The sequence below is a fragment of the Heptranchias perlo genome, chromosome 3 (assembly GCF_035084215.1).
Source record: "Heptranchias perlo isolate sHepPer1 chromosome 3, sHepPer1.hap1, whole genome shotgun sequence".
NCBI lineage: Eukaryota > Metazoa > Chordata > Chondrichthyes > Hexanchiformes > Hexanchidae > Heptranchias > Heptranchias perlo.
Window position 1 is genome coordinate 69,565,985 of NC_090327.1, and position 23,053 is coordinate 69,589,037.

Consider the following 23,053-nt stretch of genomic DNA (forward strand, 5'->3'; position numbering starts at 1 on the left):
ACTGGGGTTGACAATTGTAAACAATTTTACAACACCAAGTTATAGTCCAGCAATTTTATTTTAAATTCACAAGCTTTCGGAGATTTTCTCCTTCCTCAGGCAAATGTTTCAAGATCTCCTTGAAGCCTACGCATTTATACATATTGAACAATAATACATGGTGTTTACAGACTGCCCCTGCAACTGCCCGTTGCCAAGGCAATCACCGTGTTCAGACAGAGAGGTGTTACCTGCAGAACCTCCGAATACACATTCAACAAAAAAACAAACAGGGAAAAAAAACAGAGAAAAAAAAACACAGAGAGAGGCAGAAACATTATCTGTTTATAATATAATGGGTCATTTGCTGGCTCTCTCTGCCTTCCGGATGTTTCTGCCTCTCTCTGTTTTTTTTTCTCTTTTTTTTCCCTGTTTGTTTTTTTGTTGAATGTGTATTCGGAGGTTCTGCAGGTAACACCTCTCTGTCTGAACACGGTGATTGCCTTGGCAACGGGCAGTTGCAGGGGCAGTCTGTAAACACCATGTATTATTGTTCAATATGTATAAATGCGTAGGCTTCAAGGAGATCTTGAAACATTTGCCTGAGGAAGGAGAAAATCTCCGAAAGCTTGTGAATTTAAAATAAAATTGCTGGACTATAACTTGGTGTTGTAAAATTGTTTACAATAATCCAGACTGACATTTACAGTACAGTATTGAGGAACTGCTGCACTATTGGAGGTACCATCTTTTGGATGAGATGTTAAACTGAGGCCCTGCCTGTCCTCGTGGACATAAAGATCCCACGGCACTATTGGAAGAAGAGTTCTCCTGATGTCCTGTCCAGCATTTAGCCCTCCACGAACATCACTCAAACAGATTATCTAGTCATTATTTCATTGCGCATAGCAAGGTCCCATAAATAGCAAAGTGGTTACTGCATTTTCCTGCATTACAACAGCAACTACATTTCAAAAGTGCCTCATTGACTGTAAAGCACTTTGGTACATCCTGAGGTTGTGAAAGACGTAAATGCAAGTTTGTTCTTTGTCGAATTATCACTCTTCAATGAAAAAGATTGTGGGAAAAAAGCAATGCTCAGTCATCACAACATTGTTTTGTACATCCTATAAGATGCAAAGATTGCAGGAGGATGAATGGCAACTTAATCCAGCTATTCTAGTTTTAAAACCGCATTCAGCAAATCTTGAATTCCAATCGTTCACTGAAAATAACTAACATTCCCACTAGAGGCTTGGAGTATAATGTTAGTGTTGTGACCATAAGCATTATTGCCAACACATGGGCTAGTCATTACTGGTGTTACTTTGCTGGAAGTGTGCTTGAAATCCTGTTTACGTGTGTAAAAGTGGTTTCAGTTGGACTACAGGCAAAGTAATGCCAGTGGAGTGGGAGCAGCTCCAATGAATTTACTGGCCATGGTTTTGGAGTATTGATTACAGAATTAAAGTTTGTTAGGTTTAATGTCACTTCTATATTGATGCTTGTCCTCCAGGAGCGGCACTCATGGAGACCCGTGACCTCCTGGCACCACTGCTTTTTACTGCAACTGTGTGCTGCTGGTACACTGTTGGTTGGAGCTTGTATTTTCTGCTCTGCTAGTTGCTCTCAGGGCCCCTGAAAGATTGGGCCCCAATTTGTGTCAAATCTTATACCATGTCATGGTGGAAGTGCTGCACATGTACCTGTGGCACTCAACATAAAAGTTCCCAGAGAATCAGATCCACACACATTCAGCATTCAACTATTCTTTTACTGTTTACCTTGCTATATATGGGTAAGTACGCATAGAAGCCGTCATATCCAATATGATTATCTGAGTTGCTGGAGCCATGAAAATGTTGTTTCCATTAAAGATGCCTAAAGTAGCATTTAAGGTTGGTTAGATATTGAAGTTTTGCTTAATTTACATTTTAGAGGCAGGGTGAAATTTTGCATAACCTTTTATCAGATGATTCAGTAGGTTGGGAGTAGTCCATGCTTGAGCAGATTTTAGGGACTCTAAGGAGTGGGTTTAATGGACCAAATGGACTTTTTTGATTCTTTGTTTTTCTCATTACTGAATTCCTTAAAGGAGTCATATGCAATAATTAAAATCACTTTCCTCAGGCAGGATTTAAGGCATTGTTTATTTTCAAGCTAGGTTTTTTTTAAAATCAGTGCTTCAAATTGTCTGGCTATTCCATCATGTGATTAGTACTGCACTGCTGCAACTTTTCTTTTAGTTGCAGCTTCTGAGCAATGTGGTAACCTTTCAGTGATGCTTCTAGTTTAAAAAATATTTGAACAAGTTCAAAGACCGCTCACTCTAAAATACAATTTATGCTCGCTATAACTGACCATTCCTGGCTTGGGCACCTCTTTATTGGGATCTATGGCTGTGTATGTGTCTATGGAACAAATGGTGGTGCCTCCTGTTGACTGCCTTGCAGGGGAAGAACACAAAGTCTAGATACACATGGACTAAAATTGAATAACTTTAAGGTTATCTCTCCCCAAGTGGGGGATTTCACCTTTATTTTACTATTGCATAGTTATTGGGGGGAGAGGAGAAGAGAGATGCTTTCAAAACTAAGTTGGCCCAAGTGTTGTTTCATAATGATGGCAGTTACATTTTCAGGAATAATTCATGTTTTGTCGTGCCTGGGGCTGTGTAAAAGAAATTTATAAGTAGTGTAAAGTTAACATTACAGACTTGTTTCTATCACAGCCTCTTAAAATATTTTGGAGGGCTAGAGCTGGGAAGGGAAGAGCATTGATGATGGTGAGTTTACTCTCTGATTTGTGCACCCTTACCCTTGAGGCCTATTGCTACTTAACTAATTTGTAACAACCATTCTTAATCTGTTCCTTGATTGCTAACTAAACAGCCCTCAAAGATCCAGAAAGTGATCCTAAGTTTCTAATGAATTGTAACCTTTACATATAAATCTGACAGGATATGAGCTATTTAAAAGTACAGTTCCTGATCTGTGCAATCCTAATCACATTGTACAGTATATCTACCCCTTGTAAGGTTTTTTATTTAGTGCACCTGAATCTTTGTCTAAAATTTAAGATCCAGAACTGGTGGGAATGTTGTCCGTCTAAATATTGTATCTGAACTCTGAGTAGTTTTATTCTGAATTGTTTGCAATATTGTAGGAAAAAGTACAATTTAATAAGCTTTAACATGTGAATGTGTTGCTTGAGTGTCATTATTAATTAATGTCAAATTGTTCCACTACCAGTGATCAACCTGTAGCCATCAGATTCTATCCTGACATTCTGTAGTTCAAAATATTGTCACCACTCAATCCTAAATTTGAAAGGACAAAATACTTGCATTGCTGAATGTTCTCCACAGTTCAAGTGTGCATAGCATCAAAATCACTCATGCCTGCCATTACAATTTGCTGCAATTCTACTGTCAACACTGAATCATTGTGTTCTGATATGCATTAGCATCTTTTCATTGGTTTGAACAGTTCTTGCCCACCCAAAAAATACTGCACTGCCATGGGGAAAATTGATTTTTCATAAAAGGATGTAATTAATGTATTCAACTTAATTAATTGACCATGACCACCATGGTGGAAGTTGCAGCGATATACAGAAAATGTTCATCACTAATGCATTAATGTCATAATGAAATTGAACAGTTTGGCTCTAAAATTAAAACTCTTGATTACCAAAAATGTGGTCACTGATCATGACTAGTATCACTATTTTGAATTAGATCATAAGTAGGGGTTCAGCACAATAGTTTATGAAATCTGGATATACTAGAAGCAGGATTTTTAATTTATACATTCTGTTGGAGGTATTTGAAATGACTGATTTAAAAGTGAGATCTTCCTAATTAGTGTGCTATGTGGATTAAAATCTTAGCATACCTAAACAATAATCAGAAGGGTACTCCTGACAAATGTAGGATGCTCTTTGCGGGCAGGCTGCACAAACTGCAGTTGTATTCTTATCTATGCAGCAAAACATAGGTTGCTCAAGGGGCAGTGATGTACAGTTGACTCACCATTGATTGCGTCACTGTAGGTGACTGGAGGGGATTGGAACATCTGGCTTAGAGGTGTGGTGGAATTTTAAATATATACTCATTGATAAAAGCTTCAAAGTATTTCAGCATTACCAGCCCTTCTGTTGCATTAGTTTGACTTTTACACCTTAAGAAGCAGATTTGGAAAAGTATAATACACCATACCACAGTTTGTTACGCTTGATTATAGCCAGAGAAAATTGTTTTTTCCTTCTATTAATTTCATATTACTTAGGTGGAGCCCTTCATGTCTGTTGCAGATATAATTAAACAAATACAAGTTCAATGTATTTTGCCCTGCCCTACAGCATTCCTAACACATTTATGAAGTTTGATTCTTGAGTCTTCATTGTTGCCAATGTTGTGGGGAGACCAAAATTAGGTCATAAATATAAGATAATCACTAACACATCCAATAGGGAATTCAAGGGAAACTTCTTTATTCATAGAATGGTTAGAATGTGGAACTTGTCACCATGAGCAGTAGTTGAGGGGACTAGCTAGCATAGATGCATTTAAGGGGAAGCTAGATAAACACATGAGGGAGAAAGGAATAGCAGGATATGTGGATGGGGTTAGATGAAGGGTGGGAGGAGGCTCGTGTGGAGCACAAACACCAGCATGGACCTGTTGGGCCAAATGGCCTGTTTTCTGTGCTGTACATTCTATGTAATTACAGCATGAGGTTTCCGATGGTAGTATTGGTTGGAGTTTCTTCGTCATGATAAAAAGTGGAATGTGCAGGAAGTTTAAATCTTTTAAATATTCAAAATGTAACATCATTTGTCTCCTGCTTTTCTAACATTTAAAAAAATTGGCCATTAATAAAATTGGATGTTCATGTTGGAAGTCACCTAGCTATATTCATTGCCTGCAATTTCTTATCACAAGTTAGTTCCACAAAAGGTGTCTCAGTTTAATCAGACACCCTAGTGTATATTTTGTAAAACACTTTGGTGTCTTTTTTTTCCCCCACTGTGTTCTCAAGATACACCATTGGTGATGTGCCTCCCAGGTTACAGTAGGGTCTGTATTTAATTAACCCGAATCTTTTCTGCCACGTCCACTTTGTGGTTTGCCTGCTTAATGGGTGGAAGATGAGAATGGGAAATGGTTTGAGTCTGACCACGAATGTTTATACGAATATATGAACAATGACTGACTGGAAAAGACCCATTGGTCCATCTAGCCTGTCCCACACAACTGCGACACCTTGTGCTTCACAATATATACATTCCCCACCCCACCTGAAAGCTATGCATTAACTCACCGCCAGGTTGCCTGCACGCACTCTTTAATTCATAACTCAAATCTGTTAACACAGATGTGAAAATAAGTTCAAAGCTGATAATTTTAGTGGGAAAATCTTTATGGCTGTAATTCAACTGAAGGATTCTGGTATCCGAAAGCTTGAGCAAAGCTTTATCTGAACCCTGAAGTTGGGGCTGAACAAAGTGCGCTATGGCAATCTTCTCAGCTGTTATAGAAACTAATGCAGCAGCTGTATAAAAGCTGTTATCAATTCACATTTTAAACCCTCCTGTTGAAGGTTTTAAATTCACATCTTAAACCCTCATTGGGATATATTAGCCTCCTGTAGTATTGCACTCAAGTCAAGACTACTCAAGTGTAGTATTATGGTGAAGCAGAGTTAGAGGGCAGGAGATAATTTGTTCAAGTTGAACAGACATAATTCAGTCTTAATTTTAAAGTCATGCATTCTGTCCTTTTATTTTAATTATAATTTCATATGTTTATATTTATAATAGAAACTGCCTATATAAACCCCTCATACTACAGCATCTCCACTGTTAGGGTGTGATTATAGTGACAAATTTGTGTGTGCAGATGTAAGATTTTTAATACTAAAATGCTTCCCATCCTTGGGCTAGTTTGGGACCAGAGTCAATATTTAATGAGATGTCAGTATTTTAGAGCAGGGACGCACTCTTTCGTTTTGATGAGGTCAGACAGGTTAAGGAACTCTTTGAGAATCTGTCTGAGATTCGTGGTTACTCTGCATTATAACTGTCTGGATGGCATCTGCTACTGAGTTCCTTTAAAGAAAATGAAAAGTTCAAGGATTGGAATACATTTTTAGCAGTTTCCTAGAACTGTTCCTATAAACAGATCATGTTGAGATAAGGGATTGACAGGCCAAACCCTATTGGGAACTTTGGGAGTCGGGGAGGAAAAGAGCTGGGATTTAAGGATTTGGGCTAGAGTGTACTGCTGTTTTGAGTTTAATTCTGTAAGTGGTAGATGCTGCCCTAGAGGCTTTGCAGTTTAAGCACTTTAATAAATTGCTGGAATCACACTCCATTACTTAACTTACTCAGTTAACTACTAACTATTATGTGAATTGGAGATTTTTCCATTTGTTATAAACACATTTAGATGTATAATGTCTTTAAAATTACCATGGGAATCTATTGCATGCTCAGATTAGAAAATATATATTTGCTGGTAACTCAGTAAACTGCAATTATAGAACATAAGTGACAAATACTTTTGGAATTAAATCATTGTTTGTCCCAGCAAAGTTCCTAGTTGAAAATTTCTCCCCTTTCTTTCCTCTCCCCAAGACCCTCCATCCTGTAATATTAGCTATTAGTGTGACTAAGCAAAGTAATCAAATGTAGGCATGCCTTCTGACAAGGTAGACAATGATATGAATTAATTGTATATTATCTAGCTTTTTATAAGTTACTGATGGAGTGCAAAGAAAAGTTCATTGTAAACTTATTCAGCAAGGCAAACAATGGAAATTTTGTGTCATGAGTTTGATGGGCTGTTTAATGTGATAAAAATCCTGTGTGGGTGGGGAAGAGATATACAAGTTATTGGAGCAGGTCTAGTAATGTTGTATTGGTGTACTATTAACACTGTCTACCCATAATGAAAATGTCTTGCTTTCAGTTTTTAAAAAAAAACTTCATTAAAGTATAATAGTTAGCTTTTGCAGTTCACTTTAAACTGCAAGATAAAGAGCTACAACTTCAATTGAAATACAGATGTCTAACAAGCTTCTAAGTGTCTATTCTATATAAATATTATCCTCAAGTTAATGGGTTGCCTAAAATCAGCTGGGTTCAGTTGGGAGCATTCTTGCATCTGAACCAGAAGATTGTGGGTTCAGATCCCACTACAAATGTGAGCACATAATCTAGGCTGTTCTGAGGGAGTACTGCATTGTTGAGGGCATCTATCAGGTGAGATGCTGAAGTAGCCCTGTTCTGATGTTTCAGGTAAATGTAAAAGGTCTATGGTACTATTTGAAGAAGAGCAAGGAATGTTCCTGGTGTACTGGCCAACATTTCTCCCTCAACCAGCACCATTAAAACTGATTAACTGGCCATTTATCTCAGTTATTTGTGGGAACTCGTTTTGCACAAATTGGCTACCATGTTATCCATGTAAATGACTGCACTGCAAAAGTCAGAGGTTCTGAAGAGATTTAGAGCATTCTGAGGATACCCTGTATAAATGTGTTCTATCTGTACAATGCCTTGGGTAAAATTTACAACACTTGATTTTGGATTTTTGAGTGTAATTCTATGCCCAAAGTACACTTTAATAAGCAGGCTTGTAGCTGCTATATTGAAATTGCTAGTGAGTATTAACTTTCACATCTTGGGGTTATATCAGATATTTCTTGGTTATAGCTTTGACTACTCCCATAAGCGGACCCTGTGTTCCTTATGATCTAGAGTATGGCTTTTCTGGCCTATATCGAGGGAATCAATAGCGAGACCCAGAGATTACAACCGTGAACCCCATCTACTGGAATATTTTCCTCTTTGAATAGCAGAGGTACCAATTTGATGCAGGCTTTGGACCAACAAGTGGTTTTATTTACAAATGAATAGTAAATAGTATACTGCTGAAATATATATTACTCTACATTCTTCAAATATATAAAAATAATAATTATGCCACTCATTTTTCTATAAATATAGACCTCAAACAGAAGTTACTATAACTTAAATTAAGCCAAGCTTCCTTTGTTAGGCTGGCACTGAAGCTTTTTACAAAACTGATAGCCCTCCTGGCTGTTGGCTGCAAGATTCAAATGCTGCCTGACATCATATTTTAAAATGGGTTGAATGAGTTGAACACCTGCAAAAAGAGAATTCAGATGTATCATTTTTGGGTTTGTGGCTTGTATCAAACTATTGATACACTTGTTTTACATTTTAATTCTAAATGATTAGGTCTGTACTCTGAACACACACTTTTAATGTAGGTCAGTGACTTGCAGCAAAGATTTTAGAATAATCAACCTGCATCTATTATCATATGCTAACTATTGATTCCATCTGCCAATGTGCTTGGCTAATGTTTCAGTGCAGCTCTTAACATTAACATTAACTACATAATACAGCGTTCTCCAAGATCTTACATCAGCAGCATTGCTTTTAGTAGATATTTTGAATTAGTAACTTTAAGTGAACTTTTTCAAAGCTATTTCCATTTAAGTAACGTTAGCAGCCAAATTAAATAATACTTTATTTCCCCTTGGCATTGCATGTAAAATAAAGAATTTTACTCACTTGACAAAAATAGCCTGAGTGTGCAGTATTTGTGTGTCTTTAAGATGTCTGATTTTAGTTTTTTATTTCATGCTCAGCATGTCATCTTTCTATGCAAGTTTGGACAATGTGAATATTGGCAGACTATTCAACTTTTGGGGGAATGTGGGGGCACACAACAATTGCATCTTTTTTTGCATACATACGATCAGGAGTGGGAATGGTTATTGTCCCCCTTTTGTCTTATCCCTGCAAATCCCCCTCTGCTTGTATCCCGAAGCTTGCAGCATCGAGGCCTAATATGTTGTAGCATTGCTACCCCTTGGGTAACTTGGCTAAAATCAAACAGGAATTTTTAAAATTTTTCTTTGCATCCTTTAGGAGTAGTATCTAGCTTGATCGGTTCTGGAAAAGCCACGTGCTTAACACACGTAAAAATATGACATGGTAGATAGGTAGTGCTGGATGTGACGATCTGTTGTGTTCGATAAAGTCCCATGACCTGCACCATTGTGTTGATTTGTTTTTCCTCTGCTTAAAAAGCTTTCTTCTTTGTTCTCGTGCTTTTTGTTATTGAATTGGGGGCGAAGCCTGCAGTGTCTCAACATGAGTAGGTTAGATTAAATAATCATTAATTTTCACTTTCCCAGGAGTCAGTTTGTTGTTTCTGGGTCTTTTCTATCCTTTTATTCTAGGTTTTCAGTGTTCATATCTTAGGTCACTTATTGGTGAGTCACAGCTTCTATTCCTTTTTGAGGGTGTCTTCACTAGCATTACTATCTGCTTAAATGTATGGTATAGCGTCTGAGATAATGAATGGAAAGCCCCCAAAATTATGTTAGCTTCTAGAATTATTCCTATGATTCAGGAGCTCTCTAGTCTTTGATTAGAGACAGTATCACCTCCAAGTTTGTTCTAGGTTTAAACTATTAAGCATATTTATTAAACAATGAACAAGTGAATGTATTTACAGTAGAAATTTTATTAAAGGAAAATGTCATCTATATACAAAACTGTTCTTTTATAAATAACTTTAATTTATGCAATTCTTAAATGAACTAGCTAGTTTGCTATTCATTTCTGAAGGTTTCAATCTTGTTGACTCTGCCCCAATCACAGGATTCTCCTTTTTTTTTGCTGCTTTTTATATACTTTGAAATGGTGCCAGGAGTTTGCTAGATTTTCATTATTTTTGAACATGACTGCAAGTAATCAGCTGTCATATCCATACCCAATCAGTTATGAAGCCTTTCTGTAGATTTTAAATCTTTGCATTGGTCCCACACACAAACTTATTACTACAGAAACAATGACAAACTTTGCAATGTATGTACTGATATAAGGTGAGACAGTGACTTTACCTTGCAACAATACCTAAAAAGATTAAAGGGATAGCCATCAGTTTTTATCATCAGTATTGGTATTAACTAGTAAACCTCTGGAAGAGACAGCAACAAAAACATGCTGTTCTTATTAAGATAAGCAAAGGAATTACATTAAATTGACATTGCAACCTGTTTGTGCAGCTGAGAATAATGATCTTCCCAGGTTGTGTGGCAAAGACCATTAAAGCACATACACTGTAAGCAGCCATGTGAAAGAGCCATTTTAAAAAAAGAAATAGACAGCGGAGAGCTGAGGCAACAAGTTTGAATTTAATGCTCAGCATAAATAAATAAAGCTGGATAGTTATTAGTATGCCCACCGGCACTGACCCGTGCAGTACGCTGCTTACATCAAAACAAATGGCCTTTACAATTGGGATAGTGTATCAACATAAACTTCTGCCAAAGGCTTAAGGTATTATTTGGATGCAGTTGTCCATTTATGATTACTGATGGGTATGATTGATGTATTAAAATGTCTGCCACCAAAAGTACCAGTTTTCTGCTTTACAACAAGGATTTATATAGCAATTTTCGCAACCTCAGGACATCTCAAAACGTTCACAGCTAATGAAGTACTTTGGAATGTAGTCCTGTCCTAATGTAAGCAACACAGCAGCCAATTTGTGTGCAAACAGCAATGAAATAAATGACCAGATAATCTATTTTAGCTATTTGTTGAGGGATAAATGTTGGCTAGGACACCAGAAGAACTACCCTGCTCTTCTTGGCATAGTGCCATGGGATCTTTTTGTATCTACCTGAGGGTAGATGGGGCTTCAGTTAACATCTTATCTGAAGGACGGCACTTCTGACAGTGCAGTACCCACTCAGTACTGCACTGAAGTGCCAGCCTTGATTATGTTGTCAAATCTCTTGAGTGGGGCTTGAATCCACAACCTTCTGACTCAGGCGAGAACTGTACCACTGAGTCACGGCTGACACCTAAAAGAGATTCTCCCACCTTCTATGGTAGATACCTTGTGGAGTTCGTACAGGTTGCCCACTAATAAGGCTTATAACATTTCAAAAGTATGTTCATTGATCTACTAAGTCAGTTAACCCTAATTCTGATGTACCTCCCATTCTGGAGTACTTCCAATGATTGTTTGAAATCCAGTTCTATTCATATTGTGGTTGTTTCAGTCTTTAATCTGAGTTTCATTCATGCGGTTGCTATGATTCTGCCATGCTCCCAATACTTTTTTCTTATCCTCACTGTAAAATGCAAATGATGTGGAGATGCCGGTGATGGACTGGGGTTGACAATTGTAAACAATTTTACAACACCAAGTTATAGTCCAGCAATTTTATTTTAAATTCACAAGCTTTCGGAGGCTACCTCCTTCCTCAGGTGAGGAATCCACATCGTTCACCTGAGGAAGGAGGTAGCCTCCGAAAGCTTGTGAATTTAAAATAAAATTGCTGGACTATAACTTGGTGTTGTAAAATTGTTTACAATTGTAAAATGCAAAGGGGGAGTATGGGGAAAGAATCTCATAAGAATGGTAAAATAATCTGAATATAACAGTAAATAGAGAATTGTTTAAATGAGTGGGACACACAGGATATTGAGTTAGAGGATAAAGGGAAATTAGTAAGGATACTTAAGTTCTTTGCATCAGTGTTTAGAGAAGGGTTTTGGGGAGGAGTTGAATCCTGAATTGGTCAAATGCGAGATGAAAGATGATATAATAAATGAAAGAAAAGTATTAGAGAAGCTAGATAAGCTAAAGGAGATCAAAGTGTCATGACCTGACATGATACATCTAAGGATCATGAGGGAACTGGGGGGGAGGGGGAGAAAGAAACAGCAGAAGCCCTAGAAATTTTATTTCAGGGTATGGTAGCACACTGGTTATGTTACTGGACTAGTAATCCAGAGGCCTGGACTAATAATCTGGAGACATGAGTTCAAATCCTGCCAAGGCAGCTGGGGAATTTTGAATTCAGTTAATTAAAAATAAAATCTGGAATAAAAAAACTAATATCAGTAATGGTGACCATGAAACTACTGGATTGTCGTAAAAACCCATATGGTTCACTAATGTCCTTTTTTAGGGAAGGAAATCTGTCATCCTTACCCGGTCTGGCCTATATGTGACACCAGACCCATAGCAATGTGGTTGATTCTTAACTGTCCTCTGAAATGGCCGAGCAAGCCACTCAGTTGTGCAATCCCGCTACAAAAAGATATAAGAATAAAACCGGACGGACCACTGGGCACCGGGCACGACAAAGGCAAACCAAGCCCAGTCGACCCTGCAAAGTCCTCCTCGCTAACATCTGGGGGACTTGTGCCAAAATTGGGAGGGCTGTCCCACAGATGAGTCAAGCAACAGCATGACATAGTCATACTCACGGAATCATACCTTTTAGCCAACGTCTCAGACTCCTCCGTCACCATCCCTGGGTATGTCATGTCCCACCGGCAGGGCAGACCCACCAGAGGTGACTGTACACCATTGTACAGTCAGGAGGAAGTGTCCCGGGAGTCCTCAATATTGACTCCGGACCCCATGAAGTCTCATGGCATCAGGTCCTGGGCAAGGAAACCTCCTGCTGATTACCACCTTTTGCCCTCCCTCAGCTGATTAATAAGTACTCTTCCATGTTGAACACCAGTTGGGGGAAGCACTGAGAGTAGCAAGGGCATAGAATGTACTCTGGGTAGGGGACTTCATTGTCCATTACCAAGAGTGGCTCGGTAACACCACTGCTGGCCGAGTCCTGAAGGACATAGCTGCCAGACTGGGCCGGCGGCAGGTGGTGAGAAAACCATCACAAGGGAAAAACCTACTTGACCTCGTCCTCACCAATCTACCTGTCGCAGATGCATCTGTCCATGACAGTATTGGTAGGAGCGACTGCCGTAGAGTCCTTGTGGAGACAAAATTCCGTCTTCACACTGAGGACACCGTCCATGTTGTTTGGCACCACCATCATGCTAAATGGGATAGATTCAGAACAGATCTAGCAGCTCAAAACTGGGCATTCATGAGGTGCTGTGGGCCATCAGCAGCAGAATTGTGCTCTACCACAATCTGTAACCTCATGGCCTGGCATATCCCTCACTCTAGCATTACCAACAAGCCAGGGAATCAACCCTGGTTCAGTGAGGAATATAGAAGAGCAGCACCAGGCATAATGAAAAATGAGATGCCAACCTGGTGAAGCCACAACACAGGACTACATGCATGCTAAACAGTGGAGCAGCATGCCATAGACAGAGCTAAGCAATCCCACAACCAACGGATCAGATCAAAGCTCTGCAGTCCTGCCACATCCAGCCGTGCATGGTGGTGGACAATTAAACAACTAACTGGAGGAGGAGGCTTTGTGAACATCCCCATCCTCAATGATGGCAGAGACCAGCATGTGAGTGCAAAAAAACAAGGCTGAAGCATTTGTAACCATCTTCAGCCAGAAGTGCAGTGGCCGATCCATCCCGGCCATCTCCTGAGATCCCCACCATCGCAGAAACCAGCCTTCAGCCAATTCGATTCACTTCACGTGATATCAAGAAACAGCTGAGTGCACTGGATACAGCAAAGGCTATGGGCCCCGACAACATCCTGGCTGGAGTACTGAAGACTTGTGCTCCAGAACTAGCCGTGCCTCTAGCCAAGCTGTTCCAGTACAGCTACAACACAGGCATCTACCTGACAAAGTGGAAAATTGCCCAGGTATGTCATGTCCACGAAAAGTAGGACAAATCCAATCCGGCCAATCAGTCTACACTCAATCAGCAAAGTAATGGAAGGTGTCATCGTCAGTGCTATTAAGCGGCACTTAATCACCAAAAATATGCTCACTGATGCTCAGTTTGGGTTCTGCCAGGACCACTTTGCTCCAGACCTCATTACAGCCTTGGTCCAAACAGGGACAAAAGAGCTAAATTGATGCGGTCAGAGTGACTGCCCTTGATATCAAGGCAGCATTTGACAGTGTGGCATCAAGGCGCCCTAGTAAAATTGAAGTCAATGGGAATCGGGGAAAGCTCTATTGGCTGGAGTTATACCTAGCACAAAGGAAGATGGTAGTGGTTGTTGGAGGCCAATCATCTCAGCCCCAGGACATCACTGCAGGATTTCCTCAGGGCTGTGTCCCAGGTCCAACCATCTTCAGCTGCTTCATCAATGAGCTTCCCTCCATCGTAAGGTCAGAAGTGGGATGCTCGCTGATTGTACAGTGTTCAGTTCCATTCGCAACCCCTCAGATAATGAAGCAATCCGTGCCCGCTTGCAGCAAAATCTGGACAACATCCAGGCTTGGGCTAATAAGTGGCAAGTAACATTTGTGCCAGGCAATGACCATCTCCAACAAGAGAGAATTTAACCACCTTCCCATGACATTCAACGGCATTACTATAGTCAAAACTACCGCCATCAATATCCTGGGGGTCACCATTGACCAGGAACTTAACTGGACCAGCCAAATAACTACAGTGGCTAGAAGAGCAGGTCAGAAGCTGGGTATTCTGTGGCGAGTGACTCGCCTCCTGATTCCAAAGCCTTTCCATCATCTACAAGGCACAAGTCAGGAGTGTGATGGAATACACTCCACTTGCCTTGATGAGTGCTGCTCCAGCAACACTCAAGAAGCTCGACACCATCCAGGGCAAAGTAGCCGTTTGGTACCCCATCCGCCACCCTAAACATTCACTCCCTCCGCCACCGACTCACCATGATTGGTGCAGTGTGTACCATCTACAAGATGCACTGCAGCAACTCACCAAGGCTGCTTCGACAGCACCTCCCAAATCCACACCCCTACCACCTAGAGGGACAAGGGCAGCAGGCACATGGAACAACACCACTTGCACATTCCCCTCCAAGTCACACATCATCCTAACTTGGAAATATATCGCCGTTCTTTCATCGTCGCTGGGTCAAAATCCTAGAACTCCCTACCTAACAGCACTGTGGGAGAACCTTCACCACACGGACTGCAGCGGTTCAAGAAGGTGGCTCACCACCACCTTCTCAAGGGCAATTAGGGATGGGCAATAAATGCTGGCCTTGCCAGTGATGCCCACATCTCATGAAAGTTTTTTTAAATTCGATGGGTGGAATTAAGAAATAGAAAAGGATTTAAGGTGGCAGTGGGAGTTGTGTTTAGGCCCATGATAGCAGCTGTGAAGTGGCAGAATGTATAAATGCAGAGATTAGACAAGCATGTAGCAAAAGCAGAGTGGCTTTAATGGGGGATTTTAACTTTCACATTGGAATAAGCAGGCGAGCTCATAACATAAGAAATAGGAGCAGGAGTAGGCCATCCGGCCCCTCAAGCCTGCTTCGCCAAGATCATGGCTGATCATCTACCTAAACACCATTTTCCTACACTATCCCCATATCCCTTATGCCTTTAATATCTAGAAATCTATTGATCTCTGTTTTGAATGTACTCAATGAGCCTCCACCGCCCTCTGGGGTAGAGAATTCCAAAAATTCACCACCCTGTGAGTGAAGAAATTTCTCCTCATCTCAGTCCTAAATGGCCTACCCATTATCCTGACACTGACCCCTGGTTCTAGACTCCCCAGCCAGGGGAAACATCCTACATCTACCCTGTCGAGCCCTGTAAGAATTTTATGCGTTTCAATGAGTTCACCTCTCATTCTTCTAAATTCGAGTGAATACAGGCCTAGTCTACTCAATCTCTCCTCATACGACAATGCTGCCATCCCAGGAATCAGTCTGGTGACCCTTCGTTGAACTCTCTCTAGGGCAAGTATATCCTTTCTTAAGTAAGGAGACCAAAATTGTACACAATACTCCAGGTGTGGTCTCACCAAGGCCCTATTTAATTGCAGTAAGACATCTTTACTCCTGTACTCAAATTTCCTTGTAATAAAGGCCTCGTCAGAAAGGTAGCGAATATGTTCAGGACAGCTTTCTACAACAATATATCCTTGAACCAACAATGGGGCAGGCCATATTAGGCTAAATCTGGTTTATTATTAAATCTAACGGTGTATATGAACATTTTATCTAATAGCGATCATATGATTTGAGTTCAACATGTTTGAAAGGGAGGAACCTGTAACAACTACTAAGATTCTAAATTTAGATAAGGCTGACTTCAACGGGATGAGACAGACACTATCCATAGTAAACTGGGCAAATCTGTTAATGGGTAAAATGACAGATCAGTGGGAGGTGTTCAAAAAAAGAGTTTAATGTGATACAGGACCAGTTTATACCCCTAAGGGGCAAGAGCTCTACTTGCCAAAACAAAAGCCATGGACAACGAGGTAAGGGACAACATAAAACTAAAAGAAAAAGCGTACAAAAATGCAAAAAAAAGCACAGATCCCACAAATGGTAGAGATAAAGAATAGCAAAGGGCGACAAAACAAAGAGCTACAAAAAGGGAGTGTGAAAAGAAATGTGCAAGGGATATCAATCAACACATTTTTTACAATTATAATAGGAAAAAGAGGGTGGTCAAGAGCAATGTGGGCCCCTTAAAAACTGAGTGATATTGTAAATAAAAATAAGGAAATGGCAGACATGTTAAATAATTACTTTGCGCCGGTATTTACAGTAGAGGAAGAGAATAGCATGCCAAACAACCCAAAGGAACTAACTTTGAATCAGAGATGGGGACTCACCATAATTAACGTAAGCAAATTCAAAGTAATGAAAATAATGGCACTAAAGAGTGACAAGTCTCCAGGACCAGATGGTTTCCATCCCAGGCTTTTAAAGGAAGTAGGTGAGAATGATGCAGAAGTTCTAACTAATCTTCCAAAATTCTCTTGATTCAGGAACCATTCCTTTTAGGTTGGGAAATTGCACATGTCACTCTGCTATTTAAGAAAGGTGAGAAGGAAACCAGGGAACTATAGATCAGTTAGCCTAACATCTGTTGTCAGGAAATTGCTAGAGTCTATAAGGATAGTCACTGAACACCTTTAAAGTTTCAGCTGCTCAGGGAGCCAGCATAGATTTGTAAAAGGTGGGTCATGCCTGACGAACCTGATTGAATTTTTTGAAGAGGTAATTGAAGTAGTCGACAGGGGAATGTCTATGGATGTTGTTTATATGGACTTCCAGAAGGCATTTGATAAGGTCCCACATAAGAGATTGTTAGCTAAGATAGAAGCCCATGGAATCGAGGGCAAATTATTGACCTGGTTAGGAAATTGGCTGAGCGGCAGGAGACCGAGTAGGGATAATGGGCAGGTTCTCAAATTGGTAGGATGTGGCTAGTGGTGGTCCACGTGGATCTGTGTTGGGGCCTCAACTGTTCACTATATTTATTAACTTAGATGATGGGATAGAGAGCCACATATTTAAGTTTGCTGATGACAAAGATAAGTAGCATTGTAAGCAGTGTAGATGGAAGCATAACATTAGAGAGCTATTAATAGATTAAATGAATGGGCAAAACTGTGGCAAATGGATTTCACTGTAGGCAAGTGTGAGGTAATCCACTTTGGACCTAAAAGGGATAGATCAGAGTACTTTCTAAATGGTGAAAAGCTTGAAATAGTGGAGGTCCAAAGAGACTTAGGGATCCACATACATAGATCATCAAAATGTCATGGACAGATACAGAAAATAATCAAAAAGGCTAATGGAATGCTGGCCTTTATATCTAGAGGACTAGAGTACAAGGGGGGTAGAAGTTATGCTACACCTATACAAAGCCCTGGTTAGACCACACCTGGAGTACAGTGTTCAGTTCTGGGCGATGCACCTTAGGAAGGATTTTTAGGGTTTGGAGGGAGTGCAGTGTAGATGTACTAGAATGATACTTGGACTTCAAGGGTTAAATTACAAGGAGAGATTACACAAACTAGGGTTGTATTCCCTGGAATTTAGAAGATTTAAGGGGTGATTTGATTGAAGTTTTCAAGATATTAAGGGGAACTGAGTTTCTCTCTCTACCCTATTTCTGCTAGTTGGGGAGTCTAGGACTAGGGGACATAGCCTAAAAATTAGAGCCAGGACTTTCAGGAGTGAAGTTAGGAAACGCTTCTACACGTAAAGAATGGTAGAAGTTTGGAACTCTCTTCCGCAAACGACAGTTGATACTAGCTCAATTGTTAATTTTAAATCTGAGATTGATTAAGGGATAGATATTTGTTAGCCCTATAATACCATTGGTTAAGGCAGGTCTATGGAGTTAGGTCACAGATCAGCCATGATCTTGTTGAATGGCAGAACAGGCTCAAAGGGCGAAATGGCCTACTCCAGTTCCTAAGACGAGTACGGGATTTCAGCCACCCAAGGTAAATTCCCATTGTTTCAACAAAATAATAAAGTAATTTGGGGATGGCATGAGGATTGAGGGTTACCAAGCTCATTGGGTTAACTTTGTCCACAAGCAAGTGACACAGGTTACCGCAGCAACTTGGGCTTAGACTTGCGTGCCATCTGGGATACTTCCCTTGCTAATGGGCTGACTGCAAACTTTGATACAATTGAAAATTGATTCCTTCAAAGGGGACATAATGGTCCACAATTTGCTACCAAAATAATGGTGAGTTTAATGGCACTAGCTGTTATTAATGTAACTCGTCCAGTAACTTGTTGCAAGGAAGAGATATCTCTAATCACCACAAGTTGCTGGATGATTTGTGCTGCTCCATTGTTAGCCTCACTTAAATGGCAGCTTGCCCTCAATCTCCCCGTGAGTTTCATGAAGTTGCTGCATTTGGGCATTAATTGCCAATTAAACTCACCATAGAAAGTTCGGGCTAGTACTTAACAGCATAAGTACCTTTTTTGTAATGAAATTTTGTTCCTCCAATGCCAATTAACCTCTAATTGTAAACAATTTTACAACACCAAGTTATAGTCCAACGATTTTATTTGAAATTTACAAGCTTTCGGAGGCTTCCTCCTTCCTCAGGTAAGGAAGGAGGAAGCCTCCGAAAGCTTGTAAAATTGTTTACAATTGTCAACCCCAGTCCATCACTGGCATCTGCACATCACAATTAACCTCTTCATCCCAGAAAGGGAACAATTTAAACTGTGGAGTCTCATTCCTGTAAATTGTTAGATATTTAAAGTTTTGATTTTTAATTTTTTTTTCTGCCTCTTTTTCTCATCTTTCTTTCCCTCTATTTCTTTCTGTACCTGACTTGACTCTAATTCACTCATTCCTCCTGTTTCTTTCTTAATCCTTAAATCTCATTGGTTAAGGAGACAGACTGTTGGTCCTGTCGTTCACTGAGGTCCCAGATGCCCTGTTGCCCATGCTGCGCTGTTATCAGCTTGTGCTTCCACCAGCTTCGAGCAAAAAATTTTTGAGCTGAAGGGTGAGGAGAAAAGTCTATGCTGCACTCTGCTCCATTCCAACAAATTCTGGGCCATTATTTCAGTTTTCCCAATGAAGGCATAGGCAGAGTTGATCACCTTTCAGAAGATGAAGTGAAGCGGGGGCATTTTAAGAAATTTGGTGAAAGTTTTTAAACTATTTGTGGCATAGTTTGTAAGGTGATTTGCTCTGTTGCATATGTGGTAAAGCACCAGCCATTATGCCTTCCCTTGTCTTTTGTTGTAAAATAGTGTTATTTTGATACCATTTGCCATTTGCATTTTTATTTTATACTTGTATATGTAGAATTTAACACTAATAGGAATCTCTTATTTTGCAGGTGTGGGAAAGTCATGTTTGTTATTACAGTTTACAGACAAGAGATTCCAACCTGTTCATGACCTTACCATTGGTGAGTATACGTTAAGTTTAATACCCTTTTGACTCTCGTCTTGCCACTCCCAGTAGAAATTTCATTACAATTGTTTGCCATACAAATCCCCATAAAAGACTAAACTAGGCATTAGCACGGTGACCTCTTACATTAGCGAGGGAGATGTATTTTTGTGCACTCAAGATTTGTGCTGGCATGTCTCTTTTGGCTCAGGATTTAGGCACAGTTGACATTACAACTTCAGATGCTCTCAGTCCAGCTATTAGAATGGGAAATCCTCAGTTCAAGGGATCTGAGATGGAGCTTGCTGGGGATAGACTGATTTGCATCTCTGAAAACATTGTTCTGCAACAAAGAGGGCACCTGTTCAGAAGCTGCATGACCTCTTATTTTTCTCTTATCCTAAACACAAGTTTTGTATGTGTTTTCAGTTTCTCTGATCCTCCAAGTGCTGTAGAAACATACATGGACTGTGAAACTTATTCTAATCATTCCATACTGACTCTGATTCTGGCAGTAAGCATAGCGAGTATTTCTTGCTCTGCAGATGCTGGACTTGCTGTCATAGTAGGGTTTGGGGATGTCAGAGGGAAAGAGTGGTTAGATTTTATGTCCAGAGTTGGGTGGTTGCTGAATTACATTGACTTCGAGACTCTGATCTCTCCTAATCAATAGCAGAGACCCTGCTCAGTTCCACAAACCAAGCTTACAATATCAAATTACGAAAGTTTGTAGAATAGTGTGTATGTCTATTTCTGTATTGCTTGTGGCATTTATTTGAATACTAAAGCCCAGTTCTGCTTGAGAATATGCTGCTGTGTTCAAGGCATTTCATTAACCATTATTTTCAGAACTGGTAAGTTCTCACCCCTCTTTATCTTGCTTTCTGCCAGCTATATGAAAAGTGCATCCAGATACAACTCTCCTTGTTCCTAATTTGGTTCCATGCGTATTAATTTACCAACTGATGGACCTAATCTTCAATCACTGGATTAGAAGTTAATTTGGAATAGTGTTTTTGGTAATTGCAGTCTGCGGGGTTAGTGAGCTGCAGGTTCAGCTGTAGATCGGTCAAGTTTGATTTTTTTCATAACGTGGTCTCAGTTTCAACTGATGAGATTCTTTATCTGCCTCTCCATTAAATCTATGTCCCCTCCTTATTGGCTAAGGGAAATAGGTCCTTCCTATCCACTCTATCTAGGCCCCATATAATTTTGTACACCTCAATCAAATCACCCCTCAGCCTCCTCTGTTCCAAAGAAAATAACGCCAGCCTATCCAATCTGTCATCATAGCTAAAATTCTCCAGTCCTGGCAACATCTTCGTAAATCTCTTCTGCACTCTCTCGAGTGCAATTACACCCTTCCTGTAATGTGACCAGAACTGTACACTGTACTCAAGCTGTGGCCTAACTAGTAGTTCCAGCATAACATCTCTGCTTTTATATTCTATGCCTTGGCTAATATAGGAAAGCATTCCATATGCTGCCTTAACCACCTTATCTACCTGTTCTGCTACCTTCAGGGATCTGTGGACATGCACTCCAAGGTCCCTCACTTCCTCTACACCTCTCAATATCCTCCCTTGCCTTGTTTGCCCTTTCCAAATGCATTACCTCACTCCTCTCTGGATTGAATTCCATTTGCCACTTTTCTGCCCATCTGACCAGTCCATTGATATCTTCCTGCAGTCTACAGCTTTCCTCCTCACTATCAACCACACGGCCTATCTTTGTGTCATCCGCAAATTTCTTAATCATGCCCCCTACGTTTAAGTCCAAATCGTTAATGTATACCACAAAAAGCAAAGGACCTAGTACAGAGTCCTGCGGCACCCCACTGGAAACAGCCTTCCAGTCGCAAAAACACCCTTCGACCATTACCCTATGCTTCCTGCCACTGAGCCAATTGTGGATCCAATTTACTACATTCCCTTGGATCCCATGGGCCTTTACTTTTTTGACCAATCTGCCAATTGCGCTACCCTCATCGATCCTCCTTGTCACCTCATAATTCAGTCGAGTTGGTCAGATACGACCTCCCTTTAACAAATCTGTGCTGACTGTCCTTGATCAGTCCATGCCTGTCTAAGTGACAGTTTATCCTGTCCTTCAGAATTGATTCCAATAATTTGCCCACCACTGAGGTTAGGCTGACTGGCATGTAATTATTCGGTCTATCCTTTGCTCCCTTTTTAAACAACGGTACAGCGTTAGCAGTCCTCCAATCCTCTGGCACTACGCCTGTATCTAGTGAAATTTGGAAAATGATTGTTAAAGCCTCTGCTATTTCCTCTCTGGCTTCTTTTAATAGCCTGGGATACATTTCATCCGGCCCTGGTGATTTATCCACGTTCATAGCTGCTAATCCCCTTAATACTACTTCTCTCTGTTTATCCCATCCAATATTTCACACACCTCCTCCTTAACTTCAATCCCTGTATCATCCCCCTCCTTTATGAAGACAGATGCAAAGTATTCATTAAGAATTATATCCACATCATCTGCCTCCACACACAGTTTACCTTTTTGGTCTCTAATAGGCCCTACTTAGTTATCTCTTGCTCTTAGTGTATTTATAAAACATCTTTGGGTTTTCTTTGATTTTTACCTGCTAATATTTTTTCATGCCCTCTCTTTGCTTTCCTAATTTCCTTTTTAACTTCACCCCTGCACTTTGTATACTCTTCTAAGCTTTCCATAATTGAGTTCCTGGTGTCTATCATAGGCTTTTGTTTTCTGCCTATACTGCTATAAGTGACTGGGATTGATTTTACATGCCTAATTTGTTTGTAACAATCCTCCACTCACTGCATTTTGCTGGAGAAATCACCCTGCTTTTAGTGAGATGTTGCTACAGTTTCGGTCGTGTTTGCTGTAGTTCGTAGAGACTTTTTTTAAAAAATAGACTGTGGACTGGTGGATGTAGTGCACTGTTTAAATAGACTGAGTGAATAGATTGTTTGCTGTAAAATAGACTGAATTTCAGGCTGAGTCCGGCTGTAAGTCCCACCCTGCCTCCAACTTATTGGCTGACACATGGCAACTCATTGGCTGACAGTGGTGTTAACAGACACACTGGAATATTCAGCGAGCTACTTTGGCATGGGGCCTATGGTGTGTTAAAGATGTAGAGTGACAAAGTAAAATTACTCATCTTCTGTGGCCTTTGTGATTCTTTAGTGGTATCCACCGCACATGACAATCCCTCCCAACCGTCCCCCTCTGGTCATGCTGGCTTCTTTTGAGGTTGGATAGGGATTTTAGTGCACAGTCAGCAAGGTTAGCTTCAGGTTAAAAATAAATTGTTTTCTATGATGCATGTCCAGGGGCTTTTTTACAAGGCAGCAGCAGGAGGTCATGTGTGTCATTAGACAACATGATGCAAATTTTAATAGGTGTGCTCACCACATGGTTTTCCTAAAACCAAACAAGGT

General features: G+C 40.3%; 1 protein-coding gene across 1 annotated transcript in view; it reads left to right on the forward strand.

The window, feature by feature from the left end:
* rab2a (RAB2A, member RAS oncogene family) overlaps window positions 1-23,053 on the forward strand; it is a 91,588-nt gene that overhangs the window by 4,056 nt on the left and 64,479 nt on the right. The window contains exon 2 of the mRNA XM_067980151.1: window positions 19,564-19,635. Within this exon, the coding sequence (XP_067836252.1) occupies window positions 19,564-19,635 (72 nt within the window). The remainder of the gene's footprint in view (window positions 1-19,563; window positions 19,636-23,053) is intronic.